This window comes from Brassica oleracea, chromosome C3 (assembly GCF_000695525.1).
Source record: "Brassica oleracea var. oleracea cultivar TO1000 chromosome C3, BOL, whole genome shotgun sequence".
Taxonomy (NCBI): Eukaryota; Viridiplantae; Streptophyta; class Magnoliopsida; order Brassicales; family Brassicaceae; genus Brassica; species Brassica oleracea.
In genome coordinates, this window is record NC_027750.1 from 18,145,023 (window position 1) to 18,159,573 (window position 14,551).

The 14,551-nt window shown below is 36.0% G+C and overlaps 3 protein-coding genes across 3 annotated transcripts in view; 2 read left to right on the top strand and 1 right to left on the bottom strand.

Annotated features, from left to right (window-relative positions):
* Positions 1 to 1,333, top strand: part of LOC106330022 — a 12,072-nt gene extending 10,739 nt beyond the window's left edge. Inside the window, exons 2-5 of the mRNA XM_013768589.1 lie at positions 4 to 242; positions 321 to 398; positions 483 to 1,019; positions 1,107 to 1,333. Coding sequence (XP_013624043.1) covers positions 4 to 242; positions 321 to 398; positions 483 to 1,019; positions 1,107 to 1,187 — 935 coding nt within the window. The 3' untranslated portion in view covers positions 1,188 to 1,333. The remainder of the gene's footprint in view (positions 1 to 3; positions 243 to 320; positions 399 to 482; positions 1,020 to 1,106) is intronic.
* A 3,068-nt stretch (positions 1,334 to 4,401) lies between these two features.
* Positions 4,402 to 5,286, bottom strand: LOC106330023 (glutathione S-transferase T3-like). Its single transcript, XM_013768590.1, has one exon. It carries the CDS (start codon positions 5,284 to 5,286, stop codon positions 4,402 to 4,404), a length of 885 nt encoding a protein of 294 aa, XP_013624044.1.
* Positions 5,287 to 14,288: 9,002 nt separating this feature from the next.
* Positions 14,289 to 14,551, top strand: part of LOC106330024 — a 4,050-nt gene continuing 3,787 nt past the window's right edge. Inside the window, exon 1 of the mRNA XM_013768591.1 lies at positions 14,289 to 14,394. Within this exon, the coding sequence (XP_013624045.1) occupies positions 14,289 to 14,394 (106 nt within the window). The remainder of the gene's footprint in view (positions 14,395 to 14,551) is intronic.

Below are 14,551 nucleotides of genomic sequence, written 5' to 3' on the forward strand. Positions count from 1 at the left end.
AAGGAGACCCAGACGCTGTAAAAATCTCATCTTCTGATCTAAGTCTTGCTGTTCAGAGCTTGTCTGTTGGTGACTCAGGCATTACTGCTGGGGAAGGTTGGGCATCGGCTCCGGCGGAGGTTCCCAATGATATTAAGAAAAGTGGTTCTGACTCTGATATTACTTCGAATACCTTAACGGGACAGACTCGTAACATGGCTGAAGCATTGCTGCAGCCTCCTAGAACTGGTGCATTTCCTCAGGTATATTTTTTTTATATTTGTGTTGCTTTATAGTACTCTTGCCTTTTTACTGTTTGTCTAAGATGTTATTTTTATTAGGGATATTCAATGATAAAAAGACTTGAGGACCAAGCTCTTAAGCTAATACCGGTTGTGCCTTCTGCACCAAAGGGCTCAGTAAGCTTTTTTTCCGGAGCTATTATTATTTTCCTCCTCTCTTTCCTTGGGCTATACTGTATATATTTTGGTTTTATTTATCAGGTTTCCATGACCAAACCAATGGTTCGAAGTGGTGCAGTTGGTCTTGCTTCTTTTAGAAATACCCACAAGCATTCCTCGATGCTGCTAGGCAATATTCATTCTAATTATGGTAAGCCTGATAGTAAGCTGGTAATTCTCAACCCTGCGGGCAAAGAATCTGGAGGTCCAAGTCGTATAACCAACAGCGTGGCAGCTGGTTTCCAGATGATCGCTGCTCCATCTGCGCCATTCATTACTTCTGTGGCTCAAACGCAGAGCAGGAATGCGTTTTACAGTGCTTTGAAGAAGAAGACATCTACAAACATCTCAACTAGCTCTTGCATCTTCCCTTCTGTCGAGGAAAAATCAGACATCTCTAAGGAGCTTGTAGCTAGTAACCCTTCAAGTGTGCATGCTGCAGAAAGAGATGGTGGTTTTGAACCGGCAGACCTTCCAGATGAAGAAGAGGCTGAGTTCCTTAAATCCCTTGGGTGGGACGAAAACAATACTGAGGTAGAAGCCCTTACAGACGAGGAGATCAGAGCTTTCTATGAACAGGTATATGAACATAACAACACTCCTACTCCGGTTGCTTTGATTCTCTCTCATTGTTTTTTTCTAACACTCATTTGACTTTACATACAGCACAAGAAGTTGAAGCCATCACTGATGAAAAAGCTGCCTATCATTAAAGAGGCAACTGAGGACGCAACTCTCAGCTCGTGATCCGATTTTGAAGATAGTTTTCTCATTTCTCTTTCCTTATTTTGGTGGTGGGGAGCTTCAGTTGCACTATGAGTGTTGTTCTACTTCTTCAGAAAAGCAACAAAATTGAGTATTTGTACATCTTTTGGTCTGAAGATAGAGACTGGTTTTGTTTTCAAAGCTTCCTTAGGTTTCTAATGTTTGATGACAATGATGATGACTGGGGAAAAAGAAAACTTGTTGGCGGTATGAATGCAAAATTTAAAGGTTTTCGGTTTCTGTCTTAAAAATAAGTATTTCGTCTTTTGCAGTTTTTTTTTTTTTGGTTTTAGTTATTTTTTCTATTTTAATTGGTTTTTTAGAGCATGATTATTGGAGGTTCTTAGAGCATCATTATAGCTCTAAACAGAGCGTCTCTTATGGGGGGGGGGGCACTGTTTAGAAAAAAGCGGTGCCTTATGTACACCAAATAAGAAACATTTTCACTGTTCGCGGGCTCTACCGACACATGGCGGCCCGAGATTGGTGCGTTTTTTAATTAATTTTTTTTCAGACAAAAAGTGAAAAAAAGAATTTTTTTTTAAGAAACCCTTTAGTGGGTTTGTGGGATAAAGATGGCCTTAGGGTGGGATTCTTAGCGGAATATAAGAACCCGTTTCTTAATTTTTAACTAAAAAAGCTAAGAACCGGTTCCTAAATAAGAGTTTTAAGAGCTGGTTCTTAACTTTTTTAGTTAAAAGTTAAGAGACGGGTTCTTATATTCCGCTAAAAACCCCACTCTGTTAAAGACTTTTTGTCCCAATTGATAAGTCCTTAGAGTATTTAATTATTATTTGTAGATTAGGAATTTGTTAAGGACTTTTTGTTAAAATGATGATTATTGGTGGGACTTTTTCTGGGTCCTTAACTTTTAATTTTTTTTAGACAAAATTCCATTTTAAATTTAATAACACATATAAGAAAAAACTAAATTATTACTTTAATAGAAAATTACAAACATTATATTACAAACATTTTACATCCCATTTTATTAATAAAAAACAAACACACATTTTATTAATTTCATACAAACATAAAAATTACATATCATTTGGTAAATTTGGTAAATGTCCGTATTTAGCCCAAATATCTTCGATCAAATCTTCTTTTAATTGTAGATAGCCTGCTGTATCCCGAACATCTGCTCGACGTCCCAATGTAGTACGGATATTTGTAGTCCGTCTGACTACAAAACTGGGATCGTCATCTTCTCCTTGTTGAAATTCTGATGTGCGGAGGTAGGAATCTCGTTCATTCTCGACAATCATATTATGGAGTATGATGCATGCTCTCATAATATTTCCTAATTTGTTTCTATCCCATAAATTAGAAGGATTTCTAACAACCGCAAATCTAGCTTGCAGGACTCCGAAGGCACGCTCAACATCTTTTCGCACGAATTCTTGTCTTTTAGCAAATAAACAATGTTTTGGACTTTGTGGGAGTCGGATTGATTGAATAAAAGTAGCCCATTTCGGGTAAATACCATCGGCAAGATAGTAAGCCAAATTGTACTCCCTTCCGTTGACATGGAAATGGACTTCCGGAGCGTTTCCGTTAATTATTTCATCAAAAACAGGTGATCGATCAAGAATATTAAGATCATTCAGAGTACCTGGAGCTCCAAAAAACGCATGCCATATCCAGAGGTCCTGTCCAGCTACCGCCTCCAACACGATTGTGGGTTTGTCGGTTCCACGTGAATACATTCCTTTCCAAGCGGCTGGACAATTCTTCCACTCCCAATGCATACAGTCGATGCTTCCAATCATTCCCGGAAATCCACGTTGTTCTCCCACAGCTGGTAGTCTTTCAAGATCCTCTGGTGTTGGATGTCTTAGATATTCATCGCCAAATAAGTGGATTATCCCCGCAGTGAAATGGTGCAAACATTTTCTAGCTGTGGTTTCAGCCATCCAAACATATTCGTCAATGGCATCAGCGGCACCACCATACGCTAATTGTCGAATTGCAGCGGTACATTTTTGGAGGGGAGATAGGGTAGACCTTCCGGATGCATCCTCTTTGAGTTGAAAAAACTCAAATTCTTGGGAGAGACGATCGACAATAGCCAAGAACAAACTCTTGTTCATCCTAAACCGTCTTCGGAATATATTGTGCGGGTATGTCGGAGTCTCGCTAAAATAATCATTCCAAAGTTTCATGTGGCCTTCTTCTCGGTTTCTCTCGATAATTTTTTTTTTTTTTCGCTCTTTTGGTTCGAGAATATTATAAGGGATTTCTAAAAATTCTTCAACCATAGTCTCAAATTCATCATCATCATCATCTTTTTTGTTATAATGATAATGTGAATTAAGAAGATGTCATATTGAGTGAATAAAAAGAAAGGGATTTTAACTTGAGTTGGAGAGATTTTGTTTTGAAATGAGAAGTAGAGAGGTTGTGATCTTAACGAACATGTTGTAACTCTTATTTATAGGAGAAGAAGTTCACGACTTGTGATACAATATTGATTGAATATTGTTAGTACTTGTTCACGGATTGAAACCACTTTTTTGACTCCTAGTGATTTCTAACACGAGGAGAATCTCTCATGCAATTATCACGGGTTGTATCAGTCTGTGACAAGTAATAGTCACAAGCTTTTCAAATTTTTCAGTAAGTGACAAACAACATCATGGAATCCAAATACACATAGTACAAATTTAACATTACAAATTTCTCAAAACATAAAAACATTGAGTGACAAGTACACATTAGTACACATTACACATTAGAAGGTCGAGTTCAACATAGCTAAATAGTCTAGAGCATAACCATAACGGAGCATCAAAGTCTAGATGAAGATCAGGACGATACCAATGAAACCTAAGAGCATATCTCCTCCATTGCTGCCTCATCCCACCATTTCCACACATGACACTCTCCATCGTCCCATGTTTACTGAAACCTGAAAAAAAACATAGACAAGGTTAACATTGCGCATTTCAAAATATATATTTATAACATAGACAAGCTTAACAGTTAACATTCATAGTGGAGACAAGGTTAACATAGAGAAAATATATATTTATAAAGAGGACATACAAACAAAGCCACAACGAACCATATTTAAAACATAGAGAAGGTTAACATTAAAACATCACCGCCGAGTACTTAAGACATTAAAAATAAAGAAGCTGGGAATAAGTAGCAGCGTTCTAGTTCTTCAACAGAGTTTTTATGAAATGATTAACTAGATATATTGCGCGAGCAGCTTGTTCTTGGCTTCTTCTTCAGCCGCAGTTAGTGGTTGGGTTTTCGCAAGGAGAGTGTCTAAGATTGCAAGCTTTGACAGTTTCTCTTTCCTGTCCAAATCGTCCTTTCTCATCTCCCAGACCGTGGTTATATCAGCAACAGACTTCCCCTTTGCATTACTTCTCTTCGCTTTTGCTGCCTTTACCCCTTCTGGTCGTACCTCTTCATCACCAACATTGATTGTGGAAGTTTGGGAGTCTGTTTCAACGGGTTTCCTCTTTGAACTTGCAGAAGCTTTAGTGGTGTTGAGGCTAAGCCATTTCTGTTCATGCCTCAACACACCCCAAGCATGCTCAAGTGTAAATTTCGTTTGGTGATCAGAATAGAAGATGTCATGCGCCACCTTAAGAACATCGTTATCATTCATACCACTTCTTAGTTGCCTCTCCGCAGCCGCATATGCACCACAGAACTTGTTAGTTTGCTCATTGATCTTGTGCCACCTCTGTTTATAGTGGAGATGTTCACTACTCTGACGACCATCTCTACTAAGTAGTGCTGCTAAGAAATAATCTCCTACTCGCTCCCAGAACGTCCCAGCCTTTTGGTTATTTGACACAATTGTATCCTTAGACGTATTTAACCAGGCACTGATTAGAAGTTCGTCATCCGCTGGACTCCATCTGTGTCTCTTCCCACGCTCCACGGGTGTATCAGAAGGAGGAGTTGGAGCCTCGCCTTGTTGAGAACTGAATTGAGGGAAGTCAGAAGCTTCGGAATGAAAACTCTCATAAGGAGAGTTTTGATGCAGAGCACCGCTCTGTTGACGTTGAAGAAGACCCATATAGCCAGAGGACTGACTATGCTGATTCAATGGATTCATAGTAGGAAATAACGAGAGAAGGGACAAAAGAACAGAAGAGAAAGAAGATGATGGTGTAAAAATTACTACAACCATTCTCAGTTTAATAGGAGAGGTAAACTTAAGTGACATGTTTAATTACCTAACTACCAAAGTACAACTCAGTTAATTCACATTACACAACCAACTTCACAATTGCATTAAGTACCCGTAAATAGACTTGGTGAAGATGTCAAAGTAGCCTTTCATTTCAAACTGTCAAATTACCAATAAATGAAAAAAAAACTAGCCTTCTTCATTACACAAACTAGATCGATCTATAAATTGAATCGCAAACAAACTAGCCTTTCAAGTTCAATAAAGAAACATGAGTCCAAGTCTAAGTTGAGTCGCAAACAAACTACCCTTTCAGTTATCATTAGAGTCCAAGTCTAAGTTGAATCGCAATCAAACTAGCATTAAATTTCAAACATGCCAAACTATCTTGTTGCAAACAAACATGCCAAACTATCAACAACAACAGTTCTATGTCTACAAGCGAGTAAAATTTCAAGAATACAAACAACAGTTTCATGACAAATAATTTTACGAACAATAGAGTAATTTCAAGAATACAAGCGAGAAATTTCAAGAATACAATCAACATTTCAAAAAACATTATAGCAGAAATTACTTTCAAAGCTCAAGACACTAACCGTGGAGAGATGGAGAGGAGAAACACCGAGAGTCGAACCGCCGAGAGTCGAACCGCCGAGGAGAACCGCCGAGAGGAGAAGCGCCGAGACGAGAACCCACGAGAGATCGAGAGTAGAACCACCGTGCGCTGAGAAGAGGACCGTGGGGAGATCGAGATAACCGGAGAACGCGAAGGAGATGAGAGATCGAGAGAGAAAAGAGATCGCGAGCGAGATGAGAGATCGAGAGACAAGAGAGATCGAGAGACAAGAGAGATCGAGAAAGACAGAGTTTCTCAATTGACTCTCGATTTTGCCCTACCCCCTTTTCGTTTACTCCCTTCAGCCGACACATGTTTTATTGGGACGGTTAAGAAAACTACACATTAATCTCCCTTTTTCATTTTTTTTAAATCCGAAAATAGCTAAGGACATGCCTTTGGGACGTTGATAATATTGCTCTTAGGTTTCTAATGTTTGATGACAATGATGATGACTGGGGAAAAAGAAAACTTGTTGGTGGTATGAATGCAAAATTTAAAGGCTTTCGGTTTCTGTCTTAAAAATAAGTATTTCGTCTTTCGCATTTTTTTTTTCTCTATTTTAATTGGTTTCTTATGCGAACGGGATGCAAATGTAATGTTATTCCCTTGCCCTTTTTTTTTGGTATTGGAAAAGTCAATTTTCTGTGTATCATGCACGGTTTAGAAAAAAACGGTGCCTTATGTACACCAAATAAGAAACATTTTGCACTGTTCGCGGGCTCCACCGACACGTGACGGCCCGCGATTGGTGCGTTTTTTAATTAATTTTTTTTCAGACAAAAAGTGAATTTTTTTTTTTTTTTAAGAAACCCTTTAGTGAGTTTGTGGGATAAAGATGGCCTTAGGGTGGGGTTCTTAACGGAATATAAGAACCTGTTTCTTAATTTTTAACTAAAAAAAACTAAGAACCGGTTCCTAAATAAGAGTTTTAAGAGCTGGTTCTTAACTTTTTTAGTTAAAAGTTAAGAGACGGGTTCTTATATTCCGCTAAAAACCCCACTCTAAGAACCCTCCAATAATCATGCTCTAATGCGAACGGGATGCAAATGTACTTTAGAGCATGATTATCCCGGGTTTTTAATTTGGGGTTATTAACTCATGATTTGACACTTTTTGTTTTTTTTTACACTTTTCGGTTAAGAGGCTCTTATATCTCTTATTTAAGAGCCGGTTCTTAGTTTTTCTTAGTTAAAAGCTAAGAAACGGTTTTTAACCGAATCTAAGAACCCCACCATAAGAATCCGGGTTAATCATGGTCTTATGTTATTCCCTTGACCTTTTTTTTTGGTATTGGAAAAGTCAATTTCTTTTTGTGTATCATGATCATTTTAATTGTTAGAAGTAGATTATTGTGATAACATTAATTAATTAAAAATATACACATCACTAATAATAATTATATTTTTTCTTTAATAAAAAATTAATTGAATTTTTTTAATTTTAATTTTCTCTTTTTAAAAAACCAGATAAATAATAAAAATATTGATAAAATAAAAATACATAGATAATATATAACATATTTAATATAATAGAAATAATAATAGTTGATTGGATAATAAATAACATAATAATTTTTCAAATGTTTACTAATCAAAAACTCTATTAAGAACCCTTTTTTTTTTGAAAAAGACCATATTAAAAAATTTCTACCTAATTTCTAAAATCAGCTTTTCTAGATTTTTTCTAGACCGGTTTTGACCATAATTTATTGCTTTTGTAATATATTTTTTTAAGCTATTAAAGATGTGGCCTTCACCGTAATAGTGACCTTTTTCTCAATCAATATATTTGAAGGAATGTACGTAATAATGATACTAAAAAGAATATTTTTTTCTATTTTGCTCCTTTCACACATAAATAACAAAAGACGTTGGCCATTGTGAGTAGAAATGGCAAACTCATAAATGATTACTCTTCTTGCAGTTTCTCACCACAATCTTGGTGTTTGATGATGTTTAGAAAATAAAATGTAAGTGCATTACCTTATTTGTATTCACCTTATACAATTTAAACTATAATAAAATGTTGTTTTTTAAAAAATTAACAAAAAGACGTTGGCCATTGTGCGTAGAAATGGCAAACTCATAAATGATTACTCTTCTTGCAGTTTCTCACCACAATCTTGGTTTTTGATGATGTTTAGAAAATAAAATGTAAGTGCAAGATGTAAACACAATAATACTGCAGAAAATAATTTAAAAAGACAAAACAACTACGAGCAACACTTAAGCTTTATTAGAAATCGTTTTGTACACTTTATTACAAGATCTGCTTAATCAGCTTTACACAGTCTGTTACACCCTAACAACTGCTACTGAAAGATTCCTAAGGTACATGTTTGTGTCTCTTTTCCGTCAAGTACCTCAGCCACTGCTTCAGCACGACCTATAATATTTCCAAGAGCTTATCTTTCTCTATAAGATCAGCTTTTGTGTCTCTATCTCTATACAGACGAACCCATAGCTATCTTATAGTTATTCTCCACGTTCCCGAAACCCTAGTCTCCAAGGCAACATGTATGAACATCTTCCATAACAATAAGTGCAACTTTCCTTTTCTTGGAATGCACTTATTCCTCTTTCTTTAAGTCATAAACTTGCTCCTCAAGTTTATTCATCTTTCCTTATCTCCAAGATACTCTCTTACTCTCCAAGTCTACACGACTCCAGCTCAGCACCTTGACTCGACATGGTCTTCACCACTCAACACGACGTCTGCTTCAGCAACTACGTCAGCGACTACTTCAGGGCGGACATCTTACATCTTCATAAAAAGGGAGTTTCTTCACGGTTTCTCTCCATTATGTCAATTATCTCCATGAAAGAATCCACGTCCCTTCGTGATGGAACAGTTTTTCACAAAGATTTGCGATATAAAGAGTATAAAATCAAATTCACTGGATAATCGTTAGTTACTTTCTTCTTTATTTCTTACCACATATTATGTATTTTCTTTAGAAATTATACTCAATTATCATCAACATAGCTGATAAAAAAATGGAGAGCATTACAAGATATTGATTTGGATTTCAATGATGCGCCGATTCCCTTGCCTACAGAGGTCGCCCGACAAGCGGCATAAGAGAACCGCTTCCTTCTGGTGGGACATACTGTCTTGCCCAGGCAAAAAAACCTAAAATCAATAGGGGCAGCAATGCATGTTGGTGGTATGAATGAAAAATTTAAAATCTTTTGCTTTCTTTCTTAAAAGTAAGAATTTAATATTTTGCCCGTTTTCTTTATTAGTTTTAGTTATTTCTCTATTTTTCTCCAACTCAATAGTCTCTAACCGTAAACGTGTAACTTAGTTTGCTGATGCGATCGGGATGCAAATGTATTTTGTTATGGATGTATAGAAGGAATGGAAATAACCTCACAGCTTAACGTTAAAGGAAATATACCAGAAGCATCGTCTGTAGATAGTATTCCTTTCAGAAACAAAAAATAAAAAGTATGTGTTGCAAAACATTCAAGCTGATCTCTGATTTGATTGTTTGTTTATCGTTGAGCAGCTTGAAAAAAACCCCGAAGATTTAGCTTTGTTTTTTATGTAAGGTTTTCAGATTAATGTTGTGTTTTTGAATAATAAAATAATTGATGGTGAGGCAGTCAATAATGGAATAAAGGTCTATATGACATTTGCTTGTGTGGATCATATCTTAGAACACAAATATTAAATTTGGGAACATCTTACGTGTTTTTCCTTAACAAGAAATGGATTATGGTTCATGATTGGTGATTTTAGTAAGATCACATGGCATAATGAAAATGGAAGGAAGATGTTGTGGAATGTTGAAATTTCCATGCTTTTGAAATTTGATGTCTTGGGTTGGAAAAAGGGGACAATTAACAGTGAGATGCTTCCTTGTACGAGCTATAGGGAGTGAAGACTGGCAAAAAAAAATCCCATATTCTAAAGTTTAATGTTGGGGTCAAAATCAGTTACGACGAAATCAATGTCGGAAAGTTTCCGAGAAACCTTTCTTCTCTAGAAAGGAAAAAAATGCATGAAAACTAAAACTTCGTAAAAAGTATTATGCGACAAGTTCTCGGAAAAGATTATTCAATCTCTCGAGCAAACGATTCTCGAGCGACGAAACAACCAAACCAGCTTCGTCCAACCCGCCATCAGGCATGTTGAATGGACCTCATCCAACTCGCACGATGGCGATTTGGATCAACCTCATCCAACTCTCCAGCGGGTGAGTTGGACCGACCTCGTCCAACTCGCCATCAAGCAAGTTGGATCGACCATGTCTAACTCGCCATTAGGCGAGTTGGATCAGCTTCATCCGACTCGCCATCAGGCAACCTGGATCAATCCCACACCATGCACTCTCGTTTCACTCTCTGGAACTCGCTCCTTAAAGTCTTGATCAAACTGTCTCTTGTTTCATCTCGATCGGAGTTACCGTTGAAACTTTACGATAAAATTATCAAAGACTTATTTTCTCATATGAATTCAAATCAATCGTATAAAACGATAATGGTTAACTTAACACCATAATTGTCTCGACTGTACAATTGGTTCCTACTATTTCGTAAAACCGACGTCATAGGGAAGTTGATTTCTCTGAAAGAAATCGTAAAAACACTTCAGTAAAAAAAAAGGCCCGAAAAGGTCTAAAACGCGGCAAAAGCCCACTTACGATTTTAGACGAGAATGTGCCCAAAGTTACTTTGAAGGTTTATCGAATATTCACGAAAGAAGATAAATGTCAAGTTTTGAAGGATAATCATGAAGATCGAGAAAAATGAAATATTTCCGCAAAAGTATAAACTCAACCGGGGCAGAAAAGGAAAGGACAACCGACCTAGGAGGAGTATATAAGAGAAGCCATGATGAGAGGCGGAAAGGAGAACTTTGGCACATGAAACTTAGCACTTAGAGAAACTTTGGCAATTTTTCATTTTTTTTATTGAGCTGCGACTCAATTAGGTATCCTGTCCTAGGCAGTTAGAACGAGGAATTCGCCGACAATTCTTGCGGCCGAGGCTTTTACATGTTGTAAATGCTCATACGCAGATTCAAAATAATATCTTCTCTGCTCTCTTTTCGTTATTCTCGATTTATTATTTCTCGATTTTTCTCCAAATCAATAGTCTCGAATCGTAAACGTTTAACTTAGTTTGCTGATACAATCGGGACGTAAATGTGTTTTATGGATATATTGAAGGACTGGAAATAACCTCACACTTTAACGTTTATAGGGAATACACCAGGAGCATCATCCATAAATAATATTCCTTTTATAAATGAAAAATAGAAGCATGTGTTGCAAAACATTCAAGCTGATCTGGGATTTGATTGTTTGTTTATTGTATAGCCACTTGGACAAACCGAAGATTTAGCTTTGTTTTTATGTATGGTTTTCAGATTAATATTGTGTTTTTGAATAATAGAATAATTGATGGTGAGACAGTCAGTAATGGAATAAAAGGCTATATGACATCTGCTTGTGTGGATCATGTCTTAGAACGCAAATATTAAGTTTGGGAACGTCTTACATGTTTTGCCTTAACAAAAAATGAATTTTGGTTCATGATTGATGATTTTAGTAAGATCGCATGGCATAATGAAAATGGAAGGAAAGACGGTTCCTTTGATAATCCGTTCTTACTTTTTAAGCATATATTGTGGAATTTGAAATTTCCGTGTTTTTGAAATTTGATGTCTTGGGTGGGAAAAAGGAGACAATCAATAGTGAGATGCGTGTAAGACCCGATCTCGGGTTCCTGAACCCAACTAAGACCCGCAGCCTTACACCAACTCAATCCGACTCTTGATTCATTTTAGGTTCAATATTTACTATGTCATTTTCAATCATATGAGGTTCATAAGACAATCGACCAGTATGTATAAACAATAAGGTAAATCAATCTTGTATTAATATAAAATGAAATTCAATACATAGGTTTAAGTTGCACTATAGGTCATCATAAGTTCATTCCTAATTCGATCTACCCATACACCACACAACTTCGCGCTGACCGAGTCTTCACAGCTTCTTGGTCGTACTACGAGTAACCGCAGATCCTGAAACCGTAAACCATCACATTAATCACAATCCGATATCCTAACAATCGATTCTAACAATTTAAGGTTTTGTTCTATTATCTAACTCAAAAACCTCTATCAAACTCATCATATAACAATCGGCCATACTTAGATCCATCCCAAGGACAATCTCCAACCATCAAACCATAACTGAACCGCCCATGATCCAGTCCGACCGCACGGTTGGGATAGAGATCCTTATACTTGGATAATCTAGTATCTCTGAAAATCTCCGATCAAAAATTATTTAGGGGAATCACAAGAGATTCTCTAGAGCTACTAAGGCATGCAGAGGGTGAATGTCAAGTTCGGTTTGAAGTGAACCCTAAAGAATTTTAGGAGATGCAACTACAACATCATCCAATGATATCTCAACCGTTAAGTTTGCAAAGCATATGTTAAGTTGATGGTCCATGAACTTCTAAGGCACAATCTAGTGGATGTGGATGTGTGTGGTAAGATTTTTCAGAATATGAGCAACTTCTGAAATTAAGGAATCAAAAGAGGCGCTTTCATCTCTACATATAGAGCTGGAAGCGCTTACCTGGGCTATGAAAAGTCTGCTTCAATACTTATCTTGCCAACATTTAAGAACAAATTGCAAGGATCTAATCTCAGTGATACAAGAACCAAAGTATGTCGAAAAAATTTCAATGAAATTGAAAGAGTTATCTATTCTAAATAGAAGACTTCAAGATTTCAAGAGTGCCTACCGTCCCCAAGCGCAAAACCATATGGCTAATTCATGAGTTAAGACTGCATAAATTTTTAATTTTTTTGTTGATAGTTCTATTTTCATCTGACTTCTTATACCACCTATTGATTGAATAATTGAATAGTTATTTGAGTCAGAATATAAAAATAAACATAAAACCGTAATATTTATTTGAGTCTAGATAGAGACCCTTACAGGCTTTGAGATCGGGAATCAAAGGCAAACGGGGAATCAACACAAAATAATCATATAACACATGAGACCCATAATTGATTTCCGGTTTATTAATACCGGATTAAAGTCATACAGTTGTGAATTTGAGTTTGGGGTGGCATTATTTTAAGAAGGCATCACTCAAAAAAGTTAGATGTCTAAAATGAAGTTTTCTTTTTGCATGCAAAATTAAAATAACTTCTAGGGACAATGCACTGTTTGACAGTAACCATAAGTGTATGTAATGGAAAGTTTCGAACAGGTGAATTGATGTTGTTTTCACCTGAAACGTAATCATTGCTCTCGATACATTCGTCTGAACTCGATGAAATTAAAGAGAAGTATTTTCACTCCACCCGCAGAGAACAGAAAGACATGAATTTTGTGCTACAACTTTTGGTTCAATATATACGTGTGTGCTGTTGACAAAACAAAATGCATAAAATATTTTCTTATATATTATTTTTTTATAACATTTTCTTATATATAATATCTGTTAAATATATGTCAAATCCTTTTTTTTGCAAGTATACACAATATAAATGAAATTATGATAGTGTTATTTTCTGTTACCAGAAAAATTTCTGATTATAGTATCTTTATCAAAATGTATTTGTAGATACAGTAACTAAATTATGATAGTAAAAGAATAGTGCCAAACAGTTTTTTCAGTTAAAAGATTTTTCATTCGTCAATACATATTATTTTTTCCTCAAAAATTATAGAAACAGTTTATATAAATGATAGATATGATGAGTGTACGAAAGTATGGTAATAAATTTATTAAAATTTGTTCAAAGATATAATTAAATTGTAATAGTAAAACCATAATTATTTAATGATATTTTACTTGTCAAAGTATGCATTAATTGGCTGTGCATAAACAGGGAAGTACATTTATGGTATTGAATTTTTATATTACTATAAATTCATTGGACCAGGAAGAACCATTTCAACAGTTTCTCAAAACAATTTCTTAAATAAAACCAGAAAACCTTAATTAGTATTACAAAATATAATATAAAAACAAAAATGGAGTAGTTCTCCTTTGGGGAAGAGAGGTAGAGAGGCATTTGTTTGTTCGTGTGTTCCTTCTTTGTGGGTTTATTGACAGCGATGATGATCTTCAAGTATCTTTGAAACTATCTGTGGGAGAGAGGGTTTCTCATAACTGATTTCGTGTAGGTTTGGGACAAATCGATTTTTTTTTTTAATTTAGATTGTGATTTCTTCCCTGCCCTTGTGGTGTATAGTAAGAGAGTGAAAGAGGGCAGAGAATTGTATATTGGTTCCTTTGCTTGATACAATATAGCTTTACTGATGGAGAAACGTGAACCCTCTTTGGTACCTGAATGGTTGAGAAGTTCAGGGAATGGTTCTGGTGTTGGGAATAAAAGTCATATTCAGTCATCTTCTGCTCGCTCAGGTATGCTCCAGTTTTATATGCCTCTATATTCCTTTTAAAACCATTGTTTGAATAGCATCGTAACTTCATATCATTTCCGTTTTCATTTTGATTTAGATAATAACAAGAGTAGGAACCCTAGGGCAGAAACCGATGTTGATTCAGTTCGGTCTCCTTT

Excerpts from the sequence above, each read along its gene's own strand:
- LOC106330023 (XM_013768590.1), bottom strand. The coding sequence starts at position 5,286 with ATGAATCCATTGAATCAGCATAGTCAGTCCTCTGGCTATATGGGTCTT.